The sequence below is a fragment of the Pistacia vera genome, unplaced genomic scaffold (assembly GCF_008641045.1).
Source record: "Pistacia vera cultivar Batoury unplaced genomic scaffold, PisVer_v2 Contig1171, whole genome shotgun sequence".
Classification (NCBI taxonomy): Eukaryota; Viridiplantae; Streptophyta; class Magnoliopsida; order Sapindales; family Anacardiaceae; genus Pistacia; species Pistacia vera.
In genome coordinates, this window is record NW_022195217.1 from 169,945 (window position 1) to 193,277 (window position 23,333).

General features: G+C 35.5%; 2 protein-coding genes across 5 annotated transcripts; both read right to left on the bottom strand.

The window, feature by feature from the left end:
• Positions 1 to 3,268: 3,268 nt before the first annotated feature.
• Positions 3,269 to 7,430, bottom strand: LOC116107960 (elongator complex protein 4-like). Of its 4 annotated transcripts, none has more exons than XM_031394261.1 (9): positions 7,313 to 7,430; positions 6,595 to 6,777; positions 6,266 to 6,492; positions 6,098 to 6,179; positions 5,355 to 5,511; positions 4,547 to 4,625; positions 4,010 to 4,169; positions 3,837 to 3,928; positions 3,269 to 3,756 (listed from the first exon to the last, which is right to left on the bottom strand). In XM_031394261.1, exons 2-9 carry the CDS (start codon positions 6,725 to 6,727, stop codon positions 3,586 to 3,588), a joined length of 1,101 nt encoding a protein of 366 aa, XP_031250121.1. In that variant the 5' UTR covers positions 6,728 to 6,777; positions 7,313 to 7,430; the 3' UTR covers positions 3,269 to 3,585. The 4 variants fall into 4 exon arrangements, with proteins under 4 accessions (XP_031250121.1, XP_031250127.1, XP_031250105.1 ...); XM_031394267.1 differs by having other exon boundaries at positions 6,595 to 6,793; XM_031394245.1 differs by lacking the exon at positions 7,313 to 7,430 and adding an exon at positions 6,959 to 7,277 and having other exon boundaries at positions 6,595 to 6,793.
• An 8,071-nt stretch (positions 7,431 to 15,501) lies between these two features.
• Positions 15,502 to 18,376, bottom strand: LOC116107987 (uncharacterized protein At2g27730, mitochondrial-like). The gene is made up of 3 exons (XM_031394274.1): positions 18,193 to 18,376; positions 16,581 to 16,664; positions 15,502 to 15,736 (listed from the first exon to the last, which is right to left on the bottom strand). Exons 1-3 carry the CDS (start codon positions 18,331 to 18,333, stop codon positions 15,716 to 15,718), a joined length of 246 nt encoding a protein of 81 aa, XP_031250134.1. The 5' UTR covers positions 18,334 to 18,376; the 3' UTR covers positions 15,502 to 15,715.
• Positions 18,377 to 23,333: the final 4,957 nt, after the last annotated feature.

Here is a 23,333-nt window from a genome sequence, read left to right on the forward strand (position 1 = left end):
GAGTTTTTTTTTAGATTTTTTTTTTTTTTAAAAGTATGGACGACGTCAATTCCTAATGGACGCCCGTCCAAAGGTAAGGGACGGCCATCCAAAATTTATGGACGGCCATCCCCAAAGCTTTTTTTTTTTTTTTTTTTTTCACATTTTGGTTAAGGACGGACGTCCCTTATTTGCGGGCGCCCATCAAAATGAAGGCCAGCAGTCCATAACGGATGAACGACGTCCCCTAATGTTTATAAAATTTTTTTATTGTATTTTATTCGGGACTGGCCCATCCCTGGTATATGGACCCCCGTCTATATAATATGGACGGGGGTCCATGTGAGTGAACGGTCGTCCAAATTTTTTGAACGGCCGTTCACTAGAAAAAAATTGAAAAAAAAAATTCACGCAGCTGGTACACGTAGGCCGGTACACAATTTCGTACAAGTTTTTCGGTGTCCATAGCTTTGTTGCTTGGACCTTTTGGCAAGTGTGCGACAAAGATTGATGAATTTCTTCACATTCTCCGGTATAAGAGCTCTTTTGGAGAAGATTAATTAACCTTCAAGGTCTTGAAAATGAAAACAAAGTTTGAAGTAATTAATTCCCAGCTTTTGATGGACAAAGTGTTCTTATCACTACTAATGCAAAATCCCAACTATTTCACTTCTTCAATGCCCTAGTGGCTTCATCAACTCACTCGAAGTTTGGTATTTTTTACATGAGTAAACAACTATTTCCTACCCAAGGTTTGCCTTAATAACATTTCCCACCCAAAGTTAACATTCTGTTACTAGCCAAAGCCAATTTCGATTGATTTTGGCAGCTAAAATTCTCTCTATCACTATCTATTGAACCTCTAGTCTCCTCTCTACAAAATCTCTCTCACTCCGACACCTGTTTTCTCACTGATTGTCCATCATCGCAAAGCTAGAGTTTCCTGTTCTTAGCTGATTTTCGTGATACCACACAACCACTAGATCCATCGGCCTCAATCTACAAAACGCCTCTCACCCTGACTGAGAAAGAAAAGTGTATTTTGAATATTACGAAACATAACTTTGGGTAGAAAAGTGGTATTAGAACTTTTTGAGTGAAAAAGGTCATTAAGGCAAACCTTGGGTGGAAAAAAATCGTTTACTCTTTAAGCATGCTATGCTTACAATTAGTCATAGAACTGAGTTATACAACTAGACAAAAAACAAAAGATAAGTAGTCATTTTACATAAATTTTATATATTTTTGTGTGATTGTATGACTCAGTTATAAACAAATCATTATGTTACTTGTTATACACGACTATTTCACTGCAAGCCATTCCTAAACATTTTTTATTCATATCACAAACTATTTTTTTTTTTTTTTTTGTCATTTATGAATTTTTTTTCTCTCCATTTATCTTGCAATTTATATGATTGATGATTATTAAAATGAAAATTTATGTATTAACTATTTATAGAGAACTATCGCTAAACTACTCTATCATGATTAAGATGAACAAAGAAAGAAAAACCACAGAAAAACTAGAGATGGGCGTTTGCCCCGGTCATGCAGGGATCCGCACTGACCCGGCCCGAATGGGGCGAGAATCCCCGAAAAATTCGGGATAGGGCCAGGGATGGTCCTCAGAAAAATCCCTACACCCGGGACAGGCCGAGGGAGGGGATAGTGCAATCCCTGCCTCGTGAAGCCCCGCCCCGCTTTTTTGAGAATTTTATGTTTTTTTTTTTTTTTTTTTTTGTTCATTTTGCGAGATTGTATATAAAATTAGAGTTTAAATCATGGTTTTAAGTAATGTATCTAAATTTATGATATTTACTTTTATAATACTTTTAATGTTTGTATTAAATTTATAGAAAATAAATTTATGAGGTTTATGTTGTAGCTTAAGATGTTTATATTTTTTGCTTTAAAATTCATGAGCATGTTTCAATTTTTCCAAGAAATTATTGTTATTCACCGTTTCATATCAATTCTCAGAGAAATTTTCTTCCAGATATTTATTTATGAATTTTAGTAGATGAAACTATTTCAGTGGATATTACAATGCCTCGCAACATAAAGCATCAAAATGTGGATTCTAAATTCCTCTATTTAATACTATATAGAAAAGGTGTCACACTATAGTAACATTAAATTAGTTTATGGTGGTAGTTATGTACTACTTTTTAAATTTTAATTTAAATTTACAAGAAATTATTGATTTTATATTTTCTTATCTTAAATTTAGCATTTTTAACGAATTAACTACTAAAATTAAGCAGTCAAATATAGTACCTACTAACGTGCTAGTTTCTCACAATTAAAAATAATTATAATAATTTAATATCATTGTCGTGAGAATGTAGAAGTTTTTATCTACACAGGGCAAAAATCCCCGCACAAAAAATCCCCGTTCGAGGGATAAATCCCAACGAAGCGCCGTTCATCAGGTCGGGCCGGGACGGAGATGGGAGTGATTCCATCCCCACGGGCCAGGCCGGGACGGTCATGAGAAAAATCTCCGCCCTAGGGATGGTGTGGGGACAGGGAATGGGGTCCCTGGCCCGTGCCCATCCCTACGAAAAACAACTAAAGCCAAATTATAATTACATAATTTACCTGGCGTAGATACTACTTACCCTCCCTACGAAAACAACTAAAGGCCAAATTATAATTCATAATTTACCTGGCGTAGATACTTATTATTACTTAAACATGCGTGTTCTTTGGGATATATCCATTTTTAATACCTTTTGTCTTAATCCTCTAATATGTCTCATCTTGTTTATAGAGAAGTTAAGCTTCCGGGAAGTTTCACTATTTGTGTTGATTTATATTTAATCCAAAAAAACAGCCAGCCTTTTTCAGGAAATATCCCAAGCATATCTTGCCAACAGACAAAGGCTTTATTTGGTTACTTTGATAGATTCAGTCGCTATGTACAAAATCCAATTCTGGTTCATATTGGAATTTTCAACCATACTCAGAAGATTTGGCTACCGGGGTTAGAGAGCCAATACTAATATTAAATCTGTTAAACGCAATTTTCCCAGTTAAATTTCTTCTTTAATTCACAGTGCAACTCTTAGACCAAAGTTCACTGACATGCAATGATTTTCAGTACATAAACATGAATGGAGTTGAAAAATGATGTAAAATATGAAATATTGCACAACACCAGTTCATTTCTTTATCTTTAACCGATAAGTGAACATGAAAATTCAAGCTACAAACTCTAATTTCGTATTTCAATTATCACTGGCGAAGAACTCAAATAAGAAACACCTCTACAATCATTCAATCAATAGGTCAATGTTTTCAACACTATTTCCGGTGTTCTGTTATGCAAGCATCTTCAATCATCTATATAGGAAGATAGTTTAACATAAAATAAATAGATAAATAATAATCTTGCAGCAAAAACCGATACTTTTTCCTGTATTCTAGATTATACCCGGGTTGATGACACAGCTTCCTGATGATCCAATGGCCGAGGTCGTTAACAAAGAAGAAACTGGAAGAATTCTAGCGGCAAGAACCAACACCATCAAACTTGCCATTGGATCTCAATTTGGCTCTGAGGCACTAAACAATTATCAGCGACAAATTTCTGTAGGACTACTAAAAATCGAGGGTCCCAGTCTTGGAGGACCCAGAAGAACAACTACTAGATGTGCCATATGAACTCCCACTTGAACCATCGACCGGGGCTTGATTTATACATTCTAAAACCAAGAATCTACGCTTATGCAACTTTATTGAGAATGTTGTCGCATCAAGAATCACAGGAACCTGATCAAAGGTTTAATTGATGAGTGAAAACTAAGCAAATGAAAAGTATAAGAATAGAGGAATCACAGTTTTGACGATACCTGTGTATTTATGCGGGCTACTTTGTGTATATTAAGAAAGCCAACCATGTCCTGGTAACCCGCTAAGAGTTTTGCCAATTCCTTGTCCTCATCTGAAAGACGCATCAGCTCAGAATTTGATAAAATATTTAGGGTCATTGACACAGTAGTAAAACAAAAATATGAAAACAAACCTGGGATAGCCCCTACGGAAAGCAATGTGTCTGCCAGGTGCTGCCATCTTTTTGAGGAGGATAGTGAAAGAAGAGACGGTGGAAAGGTTATCACGGCCACTGCATTTGAAGACCGTATCATACCTTTCATAGATTTAATAAATGAAAGCATGTCCCATTCCTGCAAGAGTAAGACATTAACAGAAGTAAAATGAATTATCAATTTCAGTAGATGCTTATAAATTGATAAGATGCAAATGAGAAAATACCAATTGATGTGGCAGATCTAGGAGAATAATGAGAGAGAGAAAGTATATAGGGGAAAGAAAGAAAAAGATGGACAAAGAGGAACTTGAAAGGGGAAACATAACCATATAGATTATTGAGATAAACTCAGTTCTCATTTCATAATTACTAATTTCAAATAGACTTTTTTCAGAAAAAGAGCACAAGAAACTTATGACACTTAAAGAAAAAATAAAAGTAAATAGAACAAGAAGCTGACACCAGTGGTTTAAGGCAATTAAGACCTTCAGAGCAAAATGTAATGCCACTGACCATGTTGGAATGTTCACATTGCGGAGCACAGAATGACTGAATGGCAATTCGACCTGTGCATGAACTGTTGGCATCATTTCTGAAGATGAAAAATAAAAAAAGTTAGTAACGAGCAAAAAGATTTAAGGGCAGAACACAATAAGGAAAATGATGAGATCATAGAAAATTCATGCATCAGGTGAATCAGTTTCAAAAGTTCTGAATATAGGCTTAAATAAAACCACCAACATATTGGAAAGCTTTACATGCTAAATAAAACAATAAGAAAGATAAAATAAAATGTAATTTGGAAGCAAGCCCAAACATGTTTTGACATTCTTAGCCCCAACATGCTTTCACATTCTTAGCCCAAACATGCTTTGACATTTAGCATCATAGTTGAGATTCTTCAGTAATGATATGGAACATCAAAATCTCAGATATAATCTCAATGATGTTTTCTTCTTGCAGTACTGAAATGAGATCAGGATCAATATGCTACAAACATATTGGTTGTAAAATCTAATGGAAAGTTATGTATATCTCCAACATGTCTTATTCAATTTTTCATTCATTAAGATGGCAAGAATTTGTCAACTGCAAATTCCATGTGCTTCTAAAATCTCTTCAATAAAATTCTAATAATCAAAATTTTTGGAAAGAACTGTCTGATCCATGCTTTATAATCATCCACCCAAATCCTCCTCTCATGAAGTCAAGACAAAGAAGCAAACTTAAGGTTCTAAAATCATAGATGTGTGCATGTATCATGAGTGCAGAAGAAAACCCATGATATCTTATCAGGAAATCTGAAAGCATATAACCATACCTTGGAAATTGAGCTAAGAATGTGGCACAACGGTCCTTAAGGGCAATAAAATTTGTAGAATCTTGGATGCTAACACAATCTACATGCTGTGCACTATGATAGTGCCTCTCTAGAGGCTTTCGCAAGTCAAAGTCATTGCAGTACACTTGCTTGTTATCTGCGCCACTAAAAAAGATGAGTTACCATCAAGGTTGTGATTTGCTAACATAAGTAAACTAAATGTAGTCTATAGCACCAAATTATATCTAGAACATTAACAGCCAGTAACAACTAAATGCAGAAATGCAGTAAGATTTTATCAAGATAATGTTTCTCAAAGATCCTGCCTGAGGGACAAGCAGTTGTAAATTCCTTTACAATGTGGTCTGTTAAGCACTATTTATTTAAAACTTAAAACTGCAGCAACTGTCTAAATAGCTAGTACACAATGCTAGGAATTTGGAAGAACAGAGGGATTAGTTTGCTGAAGAAGCAGATTTACTTTAATGTAAAATATATATGAAGGACTAAATATGAACTTATATGAAGTGAGAATAGCAATCATACAATGTCTTGGTATCTAAGTTTTGGAGTACTCAGCACCCTTTGGCTTTGGAAGTATCTTTCTAGCACTAACATGTGCATGAACAAATTAGCTCAAACTATTTAAAATCTGGTTTGCTCGCAATACATATATATGTATTTATGAAACAGATACCAGCTTGACCTTTATGATAAAAAGAAAAGAACACAGACAAGCTTACCGCTCTGACTATCAAAGTTTGGCTGATTTTCAGGCATATACTTCTTATACTGCCAAGCAATTCTCAAGCCCTTCTCCTGCAACTTGATGAAACAACATTCAAATTCTTCATGTTCCCAAAAACTAATAGACAAACAGCAAAGACAAGGGAATTGAAGAAGAGGGACACCTGTTCTGGAACACTACCACGAGGTTTTTCATCTTTGGAAGTGGATGGACTAGGCAAAGTACCCAAAAATGCTCTGGGGTCCTTTGCTGGACTGGCATAAAAAAGAGGTTGATTGTGAACAAGTCCCTGAGACATGAAATTCCTCAACAAAAGCATGTGGTGAGGTGCTTCAGCATCTTCCATCACCATCACTAAACTTCCCAGTGGGAACCCACCACCTAGTATCTCTAAACATCAGAAACAAACAAATAAAACCCATGACCCATCATTCTAGATCACATTGGAAAACCAATAGGCAAAAGTGAAGGGGAACAAATGTAGATGATTACTGTCAAGATCAAGTATTCCAGATGAGACAAACATAGTGCCATTAGGACCACACTTGACTCCTGGTGTTTGCGAAGATGGTACAGCTGATAGGTTGCGAGAGAAGCTACTTAACCGAGGCTTTGTTGCCGCCATGGCAGCACCTACAAAATGCAGCTCTGCCCCGACCAATATAATCCCGACAGCTTTGATGAACAGAAGCTAGTTAATAACACAATTAAAAGTAAAATAACATTAAATCTGTATGTACTTCACGAGATAACAACATTACTATCCAGTAATGGCAACCTTGTTTTTCGAGTTATAAGTTTCATATTCAATATGACTTAGGTTCTAAAAAAAGAAAATTATTACATTCAATATTACCAAAAAATTCCAACCCATTGAAGTTAACCCATAAGTTGATATGATAATTCAACCACTCAGGCATCAAGCAAAAGACAGTGATTTGACAAACTTATTAATATTCTCTTGAAGCCCAATTTTTGTATGCTATGTTATATTTTATTTAAAAAAAAAAAAAAATACAAAGCAAAATTTGACCACCAATACAAGTTCTTTTGAAATATATTCAATCACTCATTTCAGCTCGACATTTCATCGAACACTTCACATGCAGTACAACCCAATGCATTAAAATCAAATTTTCATCGAGATAGTTAGCTGGGTCTACTAGCAACCAAACTCAGGGTTACATTGAACGAGGGTTAGTGGTCTCACCTTGGTTAGTGCCCTGCACAGTCTCTACGAGTGTGGCTGGCGAGCTTGGAGCTGATAATTTCTCTATTCAGAATTCTGTCAAGACTCGAGAAGGAGAACAGAAACAGACTGTACGCACCGTTTCGTCTTTAAATGAGGAGAATTAAGAGATGATACAGCATTATAACTCCCTTGAGATTATGTAATTCAATAATGCTACAGACACCGACGTTTTACACTGAAATGTTTAACTGAACGACGTGTCACCTGAGTTAGATGAGCCACGTAACACGTTAAGAAATATTTCGCGAATGAATGACCGTCCATCAAATATTAGACGGTCGTTCATTTGAAATTGACTTTCATCCATATTATAGGGATGTGAGTCCATTTACTATGAACGAGAATCCACCTATAAGGACGTCCATCTATAGTTTAAATTAAAAAAAATAAAAATAAAAAATCATGGACGTCCATCCATATATTATGGACGGGCGTCCCTATTAGATGAACGTTTATCCATTGTTTAAATTAAAAACAAAAAAACAAAAGTAATCTCATTCTTTTAGCCAAAGTCTGTGGAAACTTCCATGGCACCTGTTTCTTTACTTTATTTTTTATTGCAGATGGCGGAACCCTTGACTACGTCGATGTATGCAGTTTAGAGATGAACGTCCTTAAGACACCTATATTGAGAACATTGCGGGAAAGAGGAGATTTTGTTGTAGAGCAGAGTCCAGTTTCACATTTGGAGCCTTTTGATGAGAATGGACACTAAAGCCCCTCAAAATCTTGTGTGCAAGTTGCTAAAAAAGATGGTGAAGAGATTGAGCAAGCCTTCATTATTGAGGAACCTGCCATGGAAGGTTCCACAAACTTTAGCCAAAAGAATCAGATAACTGATGGAAAGATCACAGTCTTGTAACCTATGTTGAGAAATCAATTGCTGATAATGAGCAGTCTCATCAGACTCTAGCTCAAGTTGACACCTTAACTTGTGAAACAGGTGCTTGCGAATTCAATGGTCGAAAAGCGGGTCTTCAGGCAAAAACTGGAAAGTCCATGATTGGCCAGTCAACGTTTCCCTATTTAATGGACGGAAATGGACAGAGGAACGCCCGTCCATTACTTTTTTTTTTTTAATTTAAACAATGGACAGGCATCCATCTAGTAGGGACGTCCGTCCATAATATATGGACCGGCATCCATGATTTTTGTTATCAATTTTTTTTTTTTTAATTTAAACTATGGACAAGTGTTCTTATAGGTGGACTCCCGTCCATTTCAAATGAACGGTTATCCAATAAAAATGGACAGCCGTTCATTTGCGAAATATTTCTTAACGTGCTACGTGGCTCGTCTGACTTAGGTGACATGTAACACCCACATCGAGGTATGTAACTTTACTTATGCCCTAATACCCTTAGTTAAATTTTGTTAAAGTTATCTTGAACAAGTGTGAAGAAAATCCCTTAAAATTTCATTAGGGGTAAAATGGTCTTTTCACTCATAATTAGTTGAAAAAGTGAGGAGTGAAAAGAAGTAGAATAACATGAAGAAGTTAATAAAAATGAGGGCATTATGGTAATTGACTAAGAGACAGAGATGAAATTTCATAGAAAGTGCAAGGGTAAAATGGGAAATTTTAAATAATATTTTGTTATATCAAGAGTTGAAGAATGAAACCCTAGCCATTTCTTCTCCTCCATTCACGCCACCTTCTACCCAAGCTCTCTCAAATTTCTTCAATCATTTTTCAAGGAAATTCATAGATCTTGGTTTATTTTTAGTGGAATTTCAATCCCAATCATCCTTAGGTAAGATCCTTGCACTAAGATTTGAGATTTAATTTTTAAAGTGTTGAATTCTTATGATTTGTGTTCATAGGATTAAGAGAAAGAGAGTTGGATCAAGGAAGACTACTAAAGTGTTGGATTGCTCACATCTAAGGTAAGTAAATCCAACCCTAGTTATGATTAGAGTAATATTGTGTAGAGAATTTCTTTTATGCATGTATGTGTTTATATACGAAGAATTGTTGATGGAATGAATGTTGAATGATGGTTAGAATTTATTCATGAGAAGTAGTGTTTGTGTACTTGATGTTTGATGAGAGTTTGGATGAATTATGGAAGAATTGGAGTAGAATTTATGGATTGTGAATCCTGTACAGGTTTGACGTTAAATCTAGTGAGTTTTGATCCAAATTTTGGTGGCTTAGAAGAGATGTAGAAGTGTAGCCAATTTAGAGTTTGTGTGTGCATATAAATTGTTTGATGAAATGTCAAAGAGAAATGCATATATGAGTATGATTATTTGTTATCTTGAGATGAGTTTGTAGATGGTAGAGAATGACATGTTTACATTCCATATTGTATTGTTGCATCCAAACATGTGAATTTAGAAAGAATAATAAACATGAGCCCATCTAAATGAATACATACTCATAAGAGCATTAAATAGCATTAAAGAACAAATAGAAAGAAATGAGAAATATTAAAGAAGTTCAAATTTGAAATTTTATTTAAAGAAGTGTAAAAAGATAAAAGAAGAGAAAGTTGTTGCCATAGGGAACCCATGAGTGACATAGCCCCGCATGCATGCAGCCTTTAGTGAGCGGCCTCAGAATCAGAAAGAAGAATTGTACAGTCCGTTAGAAGTGCATGTGGATAAGGACTGTACCCAAAATTAGAGAATACACTCACACGACTAGGGTTTCGAATCCATGCATCAACATAGTCCGGTTGGCAAGAAAGAAAGAAAAGAATAGAAAGAAAGACATAATAGAAAAGAAAGAAAATAATAGAAAGAAAGAAAGAATAGAAAGAAATACAGGGAAAAGAAACAGAATAAGAAAATAGAAAAACATAAAAGAAAATGCACATCCTATGCATTTGTGCATTTGCATCATACCTATGCATGATACCATGCCTACTATCATGAGTAGTGAGAAATTAGAAATTGAGATAAAACAGAGAAGAATAGAAAGGTGTGATGTAAGGAAAGAAATTCAGAATTTAAGCAACAAAGAGAGAAGGGTAACATAGTTGGTTTACTTACTGAGCAATTATTGTTCACCCCGTTGTTTTCAATGTTTTTTGCAGGTAATAAGTGAGATGTGGTCGCTTGGAACGTTAAGAATCGGAAGGGTTTGGCAACACTGTCAAGTGATGTTTTGTGACTTTATTATATTATGTAAAGATTTGTATATAAAGAAATGGGCCAATTATTTTATACTCATCTACATGTATATTTTCTTATATATATTTAGTGAGTTTCACTGTTATTTTATGAGTATACTAGCTAGAGAGAGAAAGTATTACATGACACATCATTCGGTTTAACATTTCGATGCAAAGCATTGGTGTCCGTAGTATTATTGTATATAATTAATGTAAACCTCTCCTAAAATATGCTTTATTATCACTAAAACTCACTTAATGGTGTAAAACCTCAGAGGAAGGCACAGATTATTCTTATGTCCCCTTAAAAATTAAATAAAAACTTTGCTTAAAATTTTGAAATCATTTTTTTTTTTTTTTTTGTAATAAACATATCAAAATCATGCTAGGTGTGATGCGCATGTCTCCCGATATCTGAAGGTATGATGCTAATATCAATCAAAGCTGGTAAGTGTGCCTAACAATGCAAGTAAAATTTGCCCCACTTGGAGGCTGGAGCCTAGTTGCCAACTAGGCCATACCTGTTGAAGACCTTTAAAATTAGAGTAAAGGCCGAACGACATGCACCCACCCATGATTTATCGTAAAGACAAATTGGTACCCTCAAAGTTTGGAAATGACAAACACCAACCTTCCGTTAGTATTTGTTGTTAAATTTAACTGAATAAAGTTAAGATAGTAAATTCAAAAACAAATAAAGGGTAATCATGTCATTTTATCCCTTTCTTATTCTGTTAAACTCATATTTCTTCTCTCCTCTTCATCTTCCACCTTTCTTTCTTCAAAGCCGCCGCCGCTGCCAGCATTCTTGCTGCGGCGTTCTTTCCTTCTTCCTTCACATTTTCAGTTGATCTCACCTCCCATCACCATCCTCCTCCATCCCCAGCCGGATTTGACCCATTTTTGGCTGAAATTTCCTCTTTGCCGTAACCCATTTTCACCCTAGCAACCGCTGGATAATTTCTTCTTTTTCATTATACCCTTTAATAATTTCTTCTTTTTCATTCCCAAAAAAGAAAGAAAGAAAGAATTTTCCATAGAACTTCCAAGAGAGATTAAATTATAAACCGCATTCATAGCTTACCCTCCAACACCAGAGAAAAAGACAGGAACAGGAGCCAGATTCTTCAGAGCAGACATGAGATGAGAAGCAAGGGTGTCCCCAAAGACCTTTCCTGCTACTAGGAAAACTCTTAGTTCCCCATCTTTAATGGCCATGTCAACTACACTTTTGCTTGAAGTTGACATCCATTTTCTCTGTAATTTCCACAAAGCCGTGGTAGTTTTACTCCTCCTACTAAATATCTTGTTCAATATCATCTCATACCTTTTGCTTGCTTTAACACAGTGCAGGTTCCTATTTCTTCTCGTCGAAACTGTACTAATTCAAGCCTCTGAATTCTCTAATTTGAGTTTGGGCTGGGCTGATTGTTCATTATTATTGGGGTGAATACGGCGGTTGCTAGGGTGAAGATGGGTTATGGGAAAGAGGAAATTTCAGCCAAAAAATGGGTCAAATCCGGCTGGGGATGGAGGAGGATGGTGATGGGAGGTGAGATCAACTGAAAAGGTGCAGCAAGAATGCTGGCAACGGCGGCAGCTTTGACGAAGAAAGGTGGAAGATGAAGAGGAGGGAAGAAATGTGAGTTTTAACTGAATAAGAAAGCGATAAAATGACATGATTACCCTTTATTTGTTTTTGAATTTACTATTTTAACCTTATTCAGTTAAATTTAACAACAAATATTAACGGAAGGTTGGTGTTTATCATTTCCAAACTTTGAGGATACCAATTTGTCTTTACGGTAAACCATGGGTGGGTGCATGTCGTTCGGCCTAGAGTAAATGGCTAATTTACAAGTTCTCACCTTTAAATTAACATCTTCTTAATTTTTTGTTTCGATACAGTATAAAATTTATTATTACCAAATTATCCTTGAGAAATAATTAGTAAATTACTTTTTAACCCCAACGTCTGCACAACCATTCGATTTAACCCCAATCTAGGCTGATTGCGACAGCGTTGATTTGCCCTATCGCCACCATCACCCACTCCACAAAAGCCCTTTGGTTCCCGACCATTTCATCGGCAATTTTGGTTTTAGGGTTTTGCTGTTCTTCACCAAATTTCAGCCATATCTAGCGATCAAAATGCAATCAGACACCACCTTCTCAACCAGCAGCTCTTGCTCTTCATAACCCTCTCTCACTTGCAACTGTTGCTCGTCAATTCGCCAGCCGAGAGTTCGCGATTTGCCGATTTATGCTTTTTTGGAGGTCGATTTGGTCAAATGTTTGGAGTTTCAGGATTTTGGTTATGTTTGAAGGTTGTTTGTGTTTGTTATTGGAGTGTTTGTGTTGTTTTTTTGGGGATTTGGAAAAGTTTGCAACCGAAGTTCGTTGGGTTTTTGGGTTGGCACACCATCTACTCGATGAATTTCCCCAACTAGCCTGCCTGTCCATAGCACAAGTACACACACATCTGCAACGCCAGCTCCCAGCCCCCTGTGTGCACCTGCTAGGCTGATTGTGACAGTGCCGACAATGGTGGTGAGTTGAAAGAGGGTGCTTGTGAGAGAAACTTGAGATGTGGAGGGTTATTTTGAAATTTTTATTTTCATTTCAAATTTAATGCAATGGAAATGACTATTTTACCATTTGACTATTACTTTGAACATTTTTCTGTTAATTTAAGGGTGTGAATTTGAAATTTATGAAACCAGGATTTAAGGGTAGGAATTTGAAATTTATGAAACCAGAGTGGGAACTTAGCATTTCATTAAACCTTAGGTGAGAACATGTCGTTTACTCTTAAAATTGTATGAGATTTAGATAATTAGAATAAGATAAACATATTTAGATAGTCCTATTGAAATCTCTATTTTAAAAAGGGGTTCGGACCGGCCAGTCTAATCGGGACTTAGCAGCTTCTCCGATCCGATTCAGGTCTTAGGAGGTTTTTATAATATTTCAAAATTATAAGGGTTATTTTGTAATTTTATAGGTGTGTTTTGGAGATATATTAAAAGTTTATGGATTAATTGGTAATTTTTTGAGGTATTTTTAAAATAAATAAAAATTTTAGGAACTAATTAAACTTTTAGAGGAATTTTTGTAATATATTAAAATTTGAAGAATTAATACGTAATTTAAAAAAATTATCGCTGCCGTCATTGTTCCAACTGGTCGATATTGACCCATGACCTGGTAGCAAAACAGATTATCCTTTGTCCGAGTTTTAAAACAATGATTGAAATTAAAGGATCTTAAACTATTTGTAAAATCACAACTGCCCACGTATGATTAGCTCATACTTCTCGATAACTTTTAGTTCATATAGCTCTTTGTTTTAAGAATTCAGGTGGTCGGAGGGGAAATTCCCAACTCTTTTAAGAGTTTTTTATTTATTTCAGTTTTATGCTGACTGAATTCTATTTTATACAATTGATTTTCTACCGGAAAAATCCATTGGCTTTAAAACTAACATATACACTTTTATTATAAAACTGAAGTAATAACGTAGAGAGACAAAGTAAAGCACTAAATTTATCCCTTCTTCTCTATGTTTCTATGCATATCTCCATCGTCTCTGTTTCTGCTATTGAAGCCTCTATTTATAGGATTGAAAGATTTTAATACAATAAACGTATAATGTAAAATCCAATAGATCGTCGTTTGGTTCACTATTTTGTCACTATTCTATTTTATTATACTATCTTAAAAACCCAAAAATACATTTATTTCAAATAAACACCCCCAATCCCCCACTCACCTACATTTGCCTGATTTCGACCACTACCATTAGAAGGTGGTCAGAATCTACCGTAATGATGCACTATCAGTTGGATCTAACCGGTTGCGCCGATATGACTTTTTTCTAGCCAGATCCACTGTGGATCTGGTCGAAAAAGGCTAGATCTACAACGTAAAATCTGACCATTGACGACCGTCATATCTTAGCCATCGTTTGACCGTGAGCGACAACCAAGATATGGCTGTCAATGACGGTTAGATTTGACGCCATAGATCTGGCCATTTTCGACTAGATCCACGATGGGTCTAGCTTCTAGCTAGAAAATGTTAGATCGATACACTACCAGCCAGATCCACCCGATAGTGCGCCATTACGACAGATTCCGACCATCTTCCGACGGTGATGACCGACTACTAGCAATACGAGGTTGGAAGAAAATGTTTTTGTCAATTTATAAACTTTTATTATTGAGGGTGTTTAGTTAAATTAACAAACTCAAGAGGATTAAAAATAATCTAAATATTTTCAAAAAATGCTATTAAAATATGTACAAAAAATACTTCTAATACTACTCAACTCAGCTTTTTCCAAAAAAAACTATTCTCAAAAGTGCCAAAATAATGAACCAGGCCCCTCTCATTACTGCACCAAGAAAGCTTATAGAAATGTCACCCATTAATACATGCATTTAGAGCATGGATTCATAACAGCTTTAAATTTATAAAATAGGCACCACTTACTTCAGATTTTTCTTTTCCCTAGTCTTCTAATTTTGTTCAAAACCCAATCCAATTCAAAGTTGAAAAAATATCTTAACCTTTTCTTAATTAGAAGACCCATTTTCCCAAAATCTTTGTACAAGTTCAGCCAAAAATTATTCATATTTTGGGTCTTTTATTTAGAATTTGGAATTCCCCCACTATTAGGCATTAGCTACCCACCTTAACAATTGCAATACAGTTTATGATGATACAACAGCAAATACAGTGAACTATAATAGAAAAGAAAACAGAGGTCCAACTTCAACTTGATCAGAAATCTCTATCCTGTAATGGGATTGGATGTTGAAACCCAGATCCATGGATCAGATCACTTTCCCAGTCACCTGGAAGACCAGAGTAGAATCAGAAATTGCATAATTTATCTGTTCTGCTCTTGGTATGACATATCAGCTTTATATATCTGAATCTGAACATTCAACTTATTCTATATGGAGAAATTTGTTAACGAGTGATGGGCACATTAGCGACAGCAAATAATTCATGACACCAAAGTACGCCAAGAGTCGATTAAATATCCAGGAAGAACATTTACAGTACAGAAAACATCTTTTTTATAGATTAAGAACAGCAAACAGCAACACTGCCATGTCTATGACTTTTAACAAGACAAGATATTAACATGACCACCATTCTGTACAAAGACCTAATCCCATCAAAAGTCATACATTTATTTTTCGCTTCCAAAGCATGCCTGTCAGATTCAGATTTAGCCCTTGTGTGGCTCTGTCTGCAAGGAACAAAATGTTTACATAAATAAAACTGACATTTTTCAGCAGATTCAAAATAAAAATAATATAAATCACAAGGAATTAATCCATAAATAAATGACAAGGGAATTCCTCTTGACCCCTGAAAGTGAGAGATAGATCAGTCGGATCGTGAACTAAAATTTATAATTAAATATTGTTATTCCATTAGGTGATATATGTAATATGTAGCAACACCAACTTCTAGTGTAGACATAACCCCATCTTTAGGGCGAAAATTTTGTATTTAAACCAATGGCCTTTTATTTATGTTAAAACAGATAACAGCAAATTAAGTCCAATGCTAGATACCACTACAGCTATAAATTCCAAATATGGAAAAGATAACTCATAGCAGATCTGATAAGAATCCTCTGTTAATTTAAGAGACAACATCTTTTAAGTAACCAGAAGCAGGTTCAGTCATCAAATCTAAAAAAGACAGTCAACCTAATCATGGGTTTCACTCCTGGCTCTGTAAACAGCTCATAATACACAAACACAAAATCACATGATGGTGTGAATCCATCTCTACGTGTCCCCATTTCCCTATCTATCTATATAAATTACTCTCGCTAACAATCTGTATATTTCTCTAACAATTCTTCAGAAGCCATGCAAACTGACCTTTTTCTAAAATTTGACAAATAAAAAAATAAAATTTTATAATTAAAGTTAAAACGAAGATAATTTTACATGGTTGCTAATAGCCAGATATAAACTGAAATCAGACAAAATTAAAGGAGTAACATGCAATGGAGCATAAGCTTTAATCTAAAATAACTCAATGCACATCATTGAAATAGAAATCATTAGTATATGTACCTTATCAGAACCCTGTTTATCTTTCTCCAACTTCTCTTTCGCTGCCTTCTGCTTCAGCTTCTCCAGCCTCTCCCTCTCCATTTTCTTCACACAAAGAAATCAAAACCTTAAACTGAGCTCAAAAGAGATAACCAAAACTCCTGCAGAAGCACCTGAACTCAAAGTAAACTGGTTTCACAAGACCACTTAACGAATCCGATAGCCTCCATAAACCTAGTCTTAAAATTTAAGTCTTATGTCTGACATATAAGGATGTCCTAGATGTCTTAAAAGGATCATGTGGCTCCTAACGTATTCTGATCATTAAGTTTCACTAGCTTATGTGCGATGAAGGGCTAAGAATCTAAGGTTATTTTTAATAGCCTGCTATAAATCCTTATAGCTTTTTGTTTCTTGCTAGTGTAATTCAAAGCCCATATTATGAACTTCTTACAGCTAATTGAACCCAAACAGACACTTTCTATGTTCGAACTTCAATCTTTCTTATTTTTCACCTTTTGCTGTAGTCTTTTGTTTAATTGCTGGAAATTCCTCTTCAAACTTCTGTACATGTCAATTAGCTTGAGAAGATGATATCTTTTTGCCAGATCTAAATTTTCTATGTTAGATTCTAATCATAAATGCCGCAATAAAGTCACTCAACAAATAAATAAAAAGCAATTTAAGAAACAGGGTTATAAAAAAGGGCAGTCATAATTAATCATCAAACATATTGCTTTGACATGAAAATAGACGGAGGAAAAGAAAGCAACAACTCAAAGGATACTGTCCTATTTCCAAAGAACAAGAAGGAAAGTATATTGAATACAATTTTTCAGGACCCAACAAAATGTTAAATAATAAAAATTAAAAGAAAGTTAAAGAAAACCTATTCAGTAAGATATCAACACACGGAATGAAGAAGAGATAATACTAGCCTCACTTAAGCTGCTTATAAACCTCAGCATACAAGTAATATAAAAGAAAAATCACATATCAGACTGCTATCAGCAACAGAAATCTGATATCTCACCTCAAATAAGCACAAACACTCCTTTACATTGCATATTTTACAGAATAATCCCGCCAAACAGCTAGCTAAACCCCAAAAAAAGGCCACAGCACAAATAATCTATGAAGCGTTTATTTCACTACACTGCTGTGTCTTATGCTTAATCACAGGTGGATCCTCTTGATTTAAAATATAGTAGAACCTCCTAAATCAACCAATATAAAGAAGTTATACCAATTTGAAAAATTAAAAGAAAAAAAATTAATATTTTTTAAGATTCTAGCAAATAGCTTAATATCTAAAACCCGAGAATCCCCTTCTTCGTCCTCAACAGTTTCTCAGCAACCAAACAGAAAGTCAACCACAACAAAAAATTAACAAATTAAATTTTTTAAGAACATATGAAATATATAACAACAAAAATGGAACATATCCCAGCCAAAAAGCTCACAACCTAACTTCAACGAAGCAAGAAAACTCAAGCGTAAATTTATTGCAAAATTATAAAAAAGATAAAGACATAAATAAATAAAAACAGTGGTTTTCTCTTCTTATGTTTTTCATATTTCTACAAGTTTTCTCGAGAACCAAACAGAAAAAAGAGGAAATGATTAGAGAAACCTGAATGTAAACGTTCTCAGCAGCGCGCTCCTCCTCGCTCAAGACACGACCTTTGTCGTCGCTAAAGTAGCGAGTTGCTCCCCGAGTTGACTCCATCGAGCGCGTCAGGCTGAGTCGGCTTACTACAGCTCTCATCGCCATTTGATTGATTTTGACTGTTGTTTTCTTTGCTTGTGTGTCAAACTCAGAAGACTGCTCCTGTCTCTCGCCCTTGATGGTTACTAAATATAAACCTACGAGATTCTTCTGGATGAAACTGTTAACGGGTCGGGTCGGATAAAAAGTTGAATATATTCTAATTAGTTGATTCTTCTTTCGAGATTTTTCTAATATAGAATAAGTGCTCGTAAACAGTTCATAGATTTGATTTGTATGTATTTAGCAGAGGAGTCGTGTGTTTAAAAAAAAAAAATTAGAATATTTCATCCTGAAAATTTTTATTTATTTTAGTATTATAATATTATTAAATTAATATGAACTAGATAGATATTGACACACGATCGGTCAAATCCAATCAATTGTGCGCTGTTCCAACCATGTTGGTTGGCTGCGGTTGTCGGTGGCATCGACAATGGTTGTTGATAGGCGGTAATAGTCTTGGGTGGATTAATTTTTAAATTGGAATGAGAAAAAGAAAAAAAAATGTTTTAAGTTTAATAGAATTAGATAGAAAAATGTTTTAAGTTGAGTAATATCAAAAAAAGTCCCCCTCTGCTGATTTTTAGACAAAAAATGTTATTTGATTTAGATTAATTTTCAAAATAATGTTCCTAATAGGTAAACAAACACATCATATTTTTTAATCCAAACAGGATAACAAAATAATAATCTAGAATAATGTAACAAACATGAGCGAAATTAATTTGATCTACTAGAGGTGGGGTTGGGCCCTTAAGGATTGGTCCCAATTTGGGTCTGGGCCTTGAGGGACCGATCTTGGGCCCATCATTTTTGTGAGGGCCCGGACCGATCCTAGGCCTAGGCCTCGCCTATATAGGACCGGTCTTGGGACTAGTCTTATGCAAGCTTGATAACATCCATTTAGCCCCTTAATTTTTTATACATTTAATATATAATTATGTAAGGGGGATTTTGTAATTTATCAAGGGTGATTTGTAAATTTTTAATTAATTAGTAAATAAAAAAATGAATGATTATAATTTTATAATGATTTTAATTTAAAGACATAATTTAATTTTGGATTCGCAATGTGAAAATTTAATTTAAACTTAAACAATTAAATAAAATTATTTTTATTTAATTATTTGCAATTGTTGCGTCAAGAAATGATGAAAATAGATCGAACCCTTCTATTTATTGTGTGGATTGAGGAATTTGAATATAATACTCATTAGAATCGTATGGTGATGATGATCTTCGGAATCCATAATTTAAGGAATTCATTATGATCAAATAATAAATAGCCAAAAGGGATGAAATTGAATAATGAATGAATATAAATTGTAAATTGAATAATAGATGAAATTGAACCATAAATAAATATAAATATTAAATTGAATAATAGATGAGATTAAAGAGGGTTTGAGAATTGGAGTTGAGAGAATGAGAGTTGAGAGTTGTGAGGAAAATTGGTGGAAATTAGGCATTTTTATAGGCTAGGCGTGAGGGGAAAGTGCAAAACAACAAAGTATTATTACACTTTCCCTCATAGGTCTTTTTTTCCTTTTGATTTTTTTAAAATTATTTTAACTCTTTAATTTATTATGTATTTTGTATATTGTAGCGGTTTTTTGTTATTTGTCATGGGGTTTTGGTTATTTGTTAGGGAGTCTTTTGAAATTAACTCAACTTCTATTTGAGACCGGTCCCAAGCCCAAGCCCAAGCCCAAGCCCAAGCCCTATAGGAGGGATCGGCCTAGGCCTGATCACCTCTCCTCAAGGCTCGAGCCGGTCTCGAGACCAGACCCTTTGGGCTCGGGCCTTTTACCCACCTCTAGTTTTTACTAACCGGGAAAATCCCACTTGACGGTACCCAATTTTTGGGTCGGTTCGGGTTTTAAACTTCTAAATTTTAGTACTCCAAAATATTATCCACTGTGTTTGGTTCATTATTATTTTCCATATTCTGGACCTGATTATTAGGATAGTGTTTAGTTCATTTTTTACATAATTCTATTCCCAAAAATACAATTCTGACACATTTTTGAACTTTACAGCTTTTCACATTTCTTCACCCATTTTTGACCGTTACAGCACTGCATCTTCACATGCTTCACAATTTTCTTCACTGAATCTTCATAGCTTTTTCAGTATCCATTTTTGACCGTTACAACTTTCACTTTTCTTCACTGCTTCACCATTTTCTTCACTGCATCTTCACAACTTTCTCAGTATCCATTTTTTATTCACTTGAACCCAGCTCAGCTCCCCACCGTGAACCCACGTCAGCTCCCCAACCACCGTGAACCCACGTCAGCTCCCCAACCACCGTGAACCCATCTCAAATACCCAACCACCGTGAACCCACAATCCCCAACCACCGTTAACCTAGATCTATCACACACCCTTCACCGTTTAGCCACCACCGTGAACCCAGATCTGTCACACACCCTTCACCGTTTAGCCACCACTGTGAACCCAGATCTGTCACACACCCACCTCATATCTTGTTTTGTTTGGCAAATTGTTGGGAAGGTGTTTTGCGTTTTTTATTTGGTTGGCACATTGTTGGAATTGAGTTTTTGTTTTATTTTTGACACGCATTAATCCTTTTAAATGTGTTTTGGTTTTGTTTGGCAAATGGTTGATAAATGTTTTTGTTTTATTTTGACACGCATTAATCCTTTTAAATGGGAGGTTTTTGTTTTGTTTGGCACACTAATGATTTGTTTTAATAAGTTTTTGTTTTGTTTTATGGTTTATAATATTTTATTCGGATTTCACTAATTGATATATTTGTTCTGTAGATTCGACATCGTTCTTTAATCGTAACAAGAAATTACGCTCATATGCACATATGTCAGTATAATTTGTCTCGACGTTGTAGGATTGATTACTACTTGCAGTAGAGGCGAAAGTTTCGACGTTTTTCCAGACTTGGAGTTCGTCATACACCCTATTGGTCGACATTGTCTATATCTTCCCCTGTATTGACGTCTTCAAGCAGTGTCGGATCAAACGAGGTATAAGTTTATAAGTTTATGTGTTTAGTTGATTATGTTAACATGTGAGTATTATATTTTGTAATGTGATTGGTGATTCGTATGGTGTCCTAATGTTGGTTGTCCCTCACCGTACTATCCTTAGATGGGTGATTCTGTGGCTTGGTCTGCTGAGATGACCCACAGATTTCTGGTCCTGTTATCTGAGCGGGCTAAAACTTCGCACGGTACTGCAATAAAAACAACAGATTACCAGGCAATGTTAGACGACATATCATCAGTGGCTAGCTGGTGACTCAACGTCACACAATTAACCTCTAAGTTCTTTCGCATGCGAAGAACTTATCAAGCATGGCGGAAATTGCTGCAACACACGGGGTTCGGGTGCGATCACGAGTCACAAAGTCCAACTTGTCCCGTTGAGGTTTGGCAAGAATATGTCAAGGTAAATTTTCATATTTTTTTAACTAACATTATTCAACGACACCGTAAATATACGCATTTTTTTCGGACTGCTAAATATTAATATATTATTATTTTAGCTTACCAGCAAAACCCACTGGCGCAACAATTTTACCACAAAGGACTTCCTCACAAGGAGCTTTATGAAATAATATTTGAGAAGCAAACTGCCACCGGAAGATATGCGTACACATCTACATCCCAACCGGTGGAGACCTCCAGTTATTCCAATCCCGGCGTGGTTCCCATGGATGATAGCGACTTTGAACCTGATCCTGATCGGACGACTGGGGAAAAACGGCCAAACACATCTGGCCATGGAAGAGTGAGAAATAGGAGGCATAGAAGCGGCTAGGGACAAGCACTTGCGGATGCCATTTTTAGCTTGACGAACGAGCTTGCGGAGAAGCGGACTATGGGATCGAGGGTTAGCAATCGCAGTGCAGATGAGAGGGAAGAAGAGAACACCAGTGCTCCATGTGATCCTTTTTCCATGAGCAATTGTATTGACATCATGATAGCCATGCAAGTACCGACACAGTTTTACCTGCCAGTTGTCACGTACTTATATGAAAATCCAGGGTGACGGGAGATATTCGTGAAACTCCCAATAGAGGAAATGGCTAATTGGATTTTTACCAAGTTTCCCAATAATAAGTAGATGACACAATATTTTATAAGTGTTTGGCAACAGTTTTGTATGCGTCAGTAGGCAATTGTCATTACAATTACAATTTATAACGCTATTGTATGAACTTATGTATGTGATATTACATGTGTAAACACCATTTTCGATTGTCATTACAATTACATATTGACTGTTATATTTTGCTAAGTAGTACAACAACTGTTAATTTTTGATAAATGTTTTACAAATGTGTAGGTTTAAATGGCGCCGTCTAGCCGTACAGGAAGAAGACGACGTGCTATAGATGAGAGGGACGAAAAAGAAATATTAATAGATATAGCCGTTGCACTCTGCGGTGTTGCCGCGTTAGAAGCAAGTAGGCGTGAACCACGACATACATCCGTATTAACTGGTCATCAGTACATGTTGGAAGTACTCAACAGTCATCCTGACAGGATCTATGACAAGTGCCGCATGGACAAAGATTGTTTTACATTGTTATGTGAAATTTTGTCTGATCACGGCAAATTGCAACCAACTAGGACGACGAGTGTGGAAGAACAAGTTATGATATTTCTAACAATCGTTGGAAAAAACGAGACAATTAGGACGATGATGGAGGATTTTCAACATTCGGGTGAGACGATCTCTAGACATGTTACCACAGTTTGCAACGCTATATGTGAGTTGAAGACAAAGTTTATCAAACCACCTGACTTCAATGATGTTCCATTGGAAATATCAACCAACAGAAAATATTACCCTTTCTTTAAGGTACTGGTTCATTATGTTTGCTATCAGTAGATAGTTAAGTTCATTGTGTTATTAATTTTTATAGTAGGTTAATATGAGTAAAATTCAATTTTCATTATAGGATTGTATTGGAGCCATGGATGGCACACATGTATACGCTTCAATTCCACGTGAAT

Bases quoted from the DNA above. Each gene is read 5' to 3' on its own strand.
- LOC116107960 (XM_031394245.1), bottom strand. The intron at 5,512-6,097 runs GTAAGCTTGTCT...TTAGTGGCGCAG, and splicing joins AAACTTTGATAGTCAGAGCG to ATAACAAGCAAGTGTACTGC. The intron at 3,757-3,836 runs GTATCGTCAAAA...ACCTTTGATCAG, and splicing joins TAGCCCGCATAAATACACAG to GTTCCTGTGATTCTTGATGC.
- LOC116107987 (XM_031394274.1), bottom strand. From the start codon at position 18,333: ATGGCGATGAGAGCTGTAGTAAGCCGACTCAGCCTGACGCGCTCGATG. The intron at 16,665-18,192 runs GTTTCTCTAATC...CTTTGTGTGAAG, and splicing joins CTGAGAACGTTTACATTCAG to AAAATGGAGAGGGAGAGGCT. The intron at 15,737-16,580 runs GTACATATACTA...TGTTCCTTGCAG, and splicing joins ATAAACAGGGTTCTGATAAG to ACAGAGCCACACAAGGGCTA.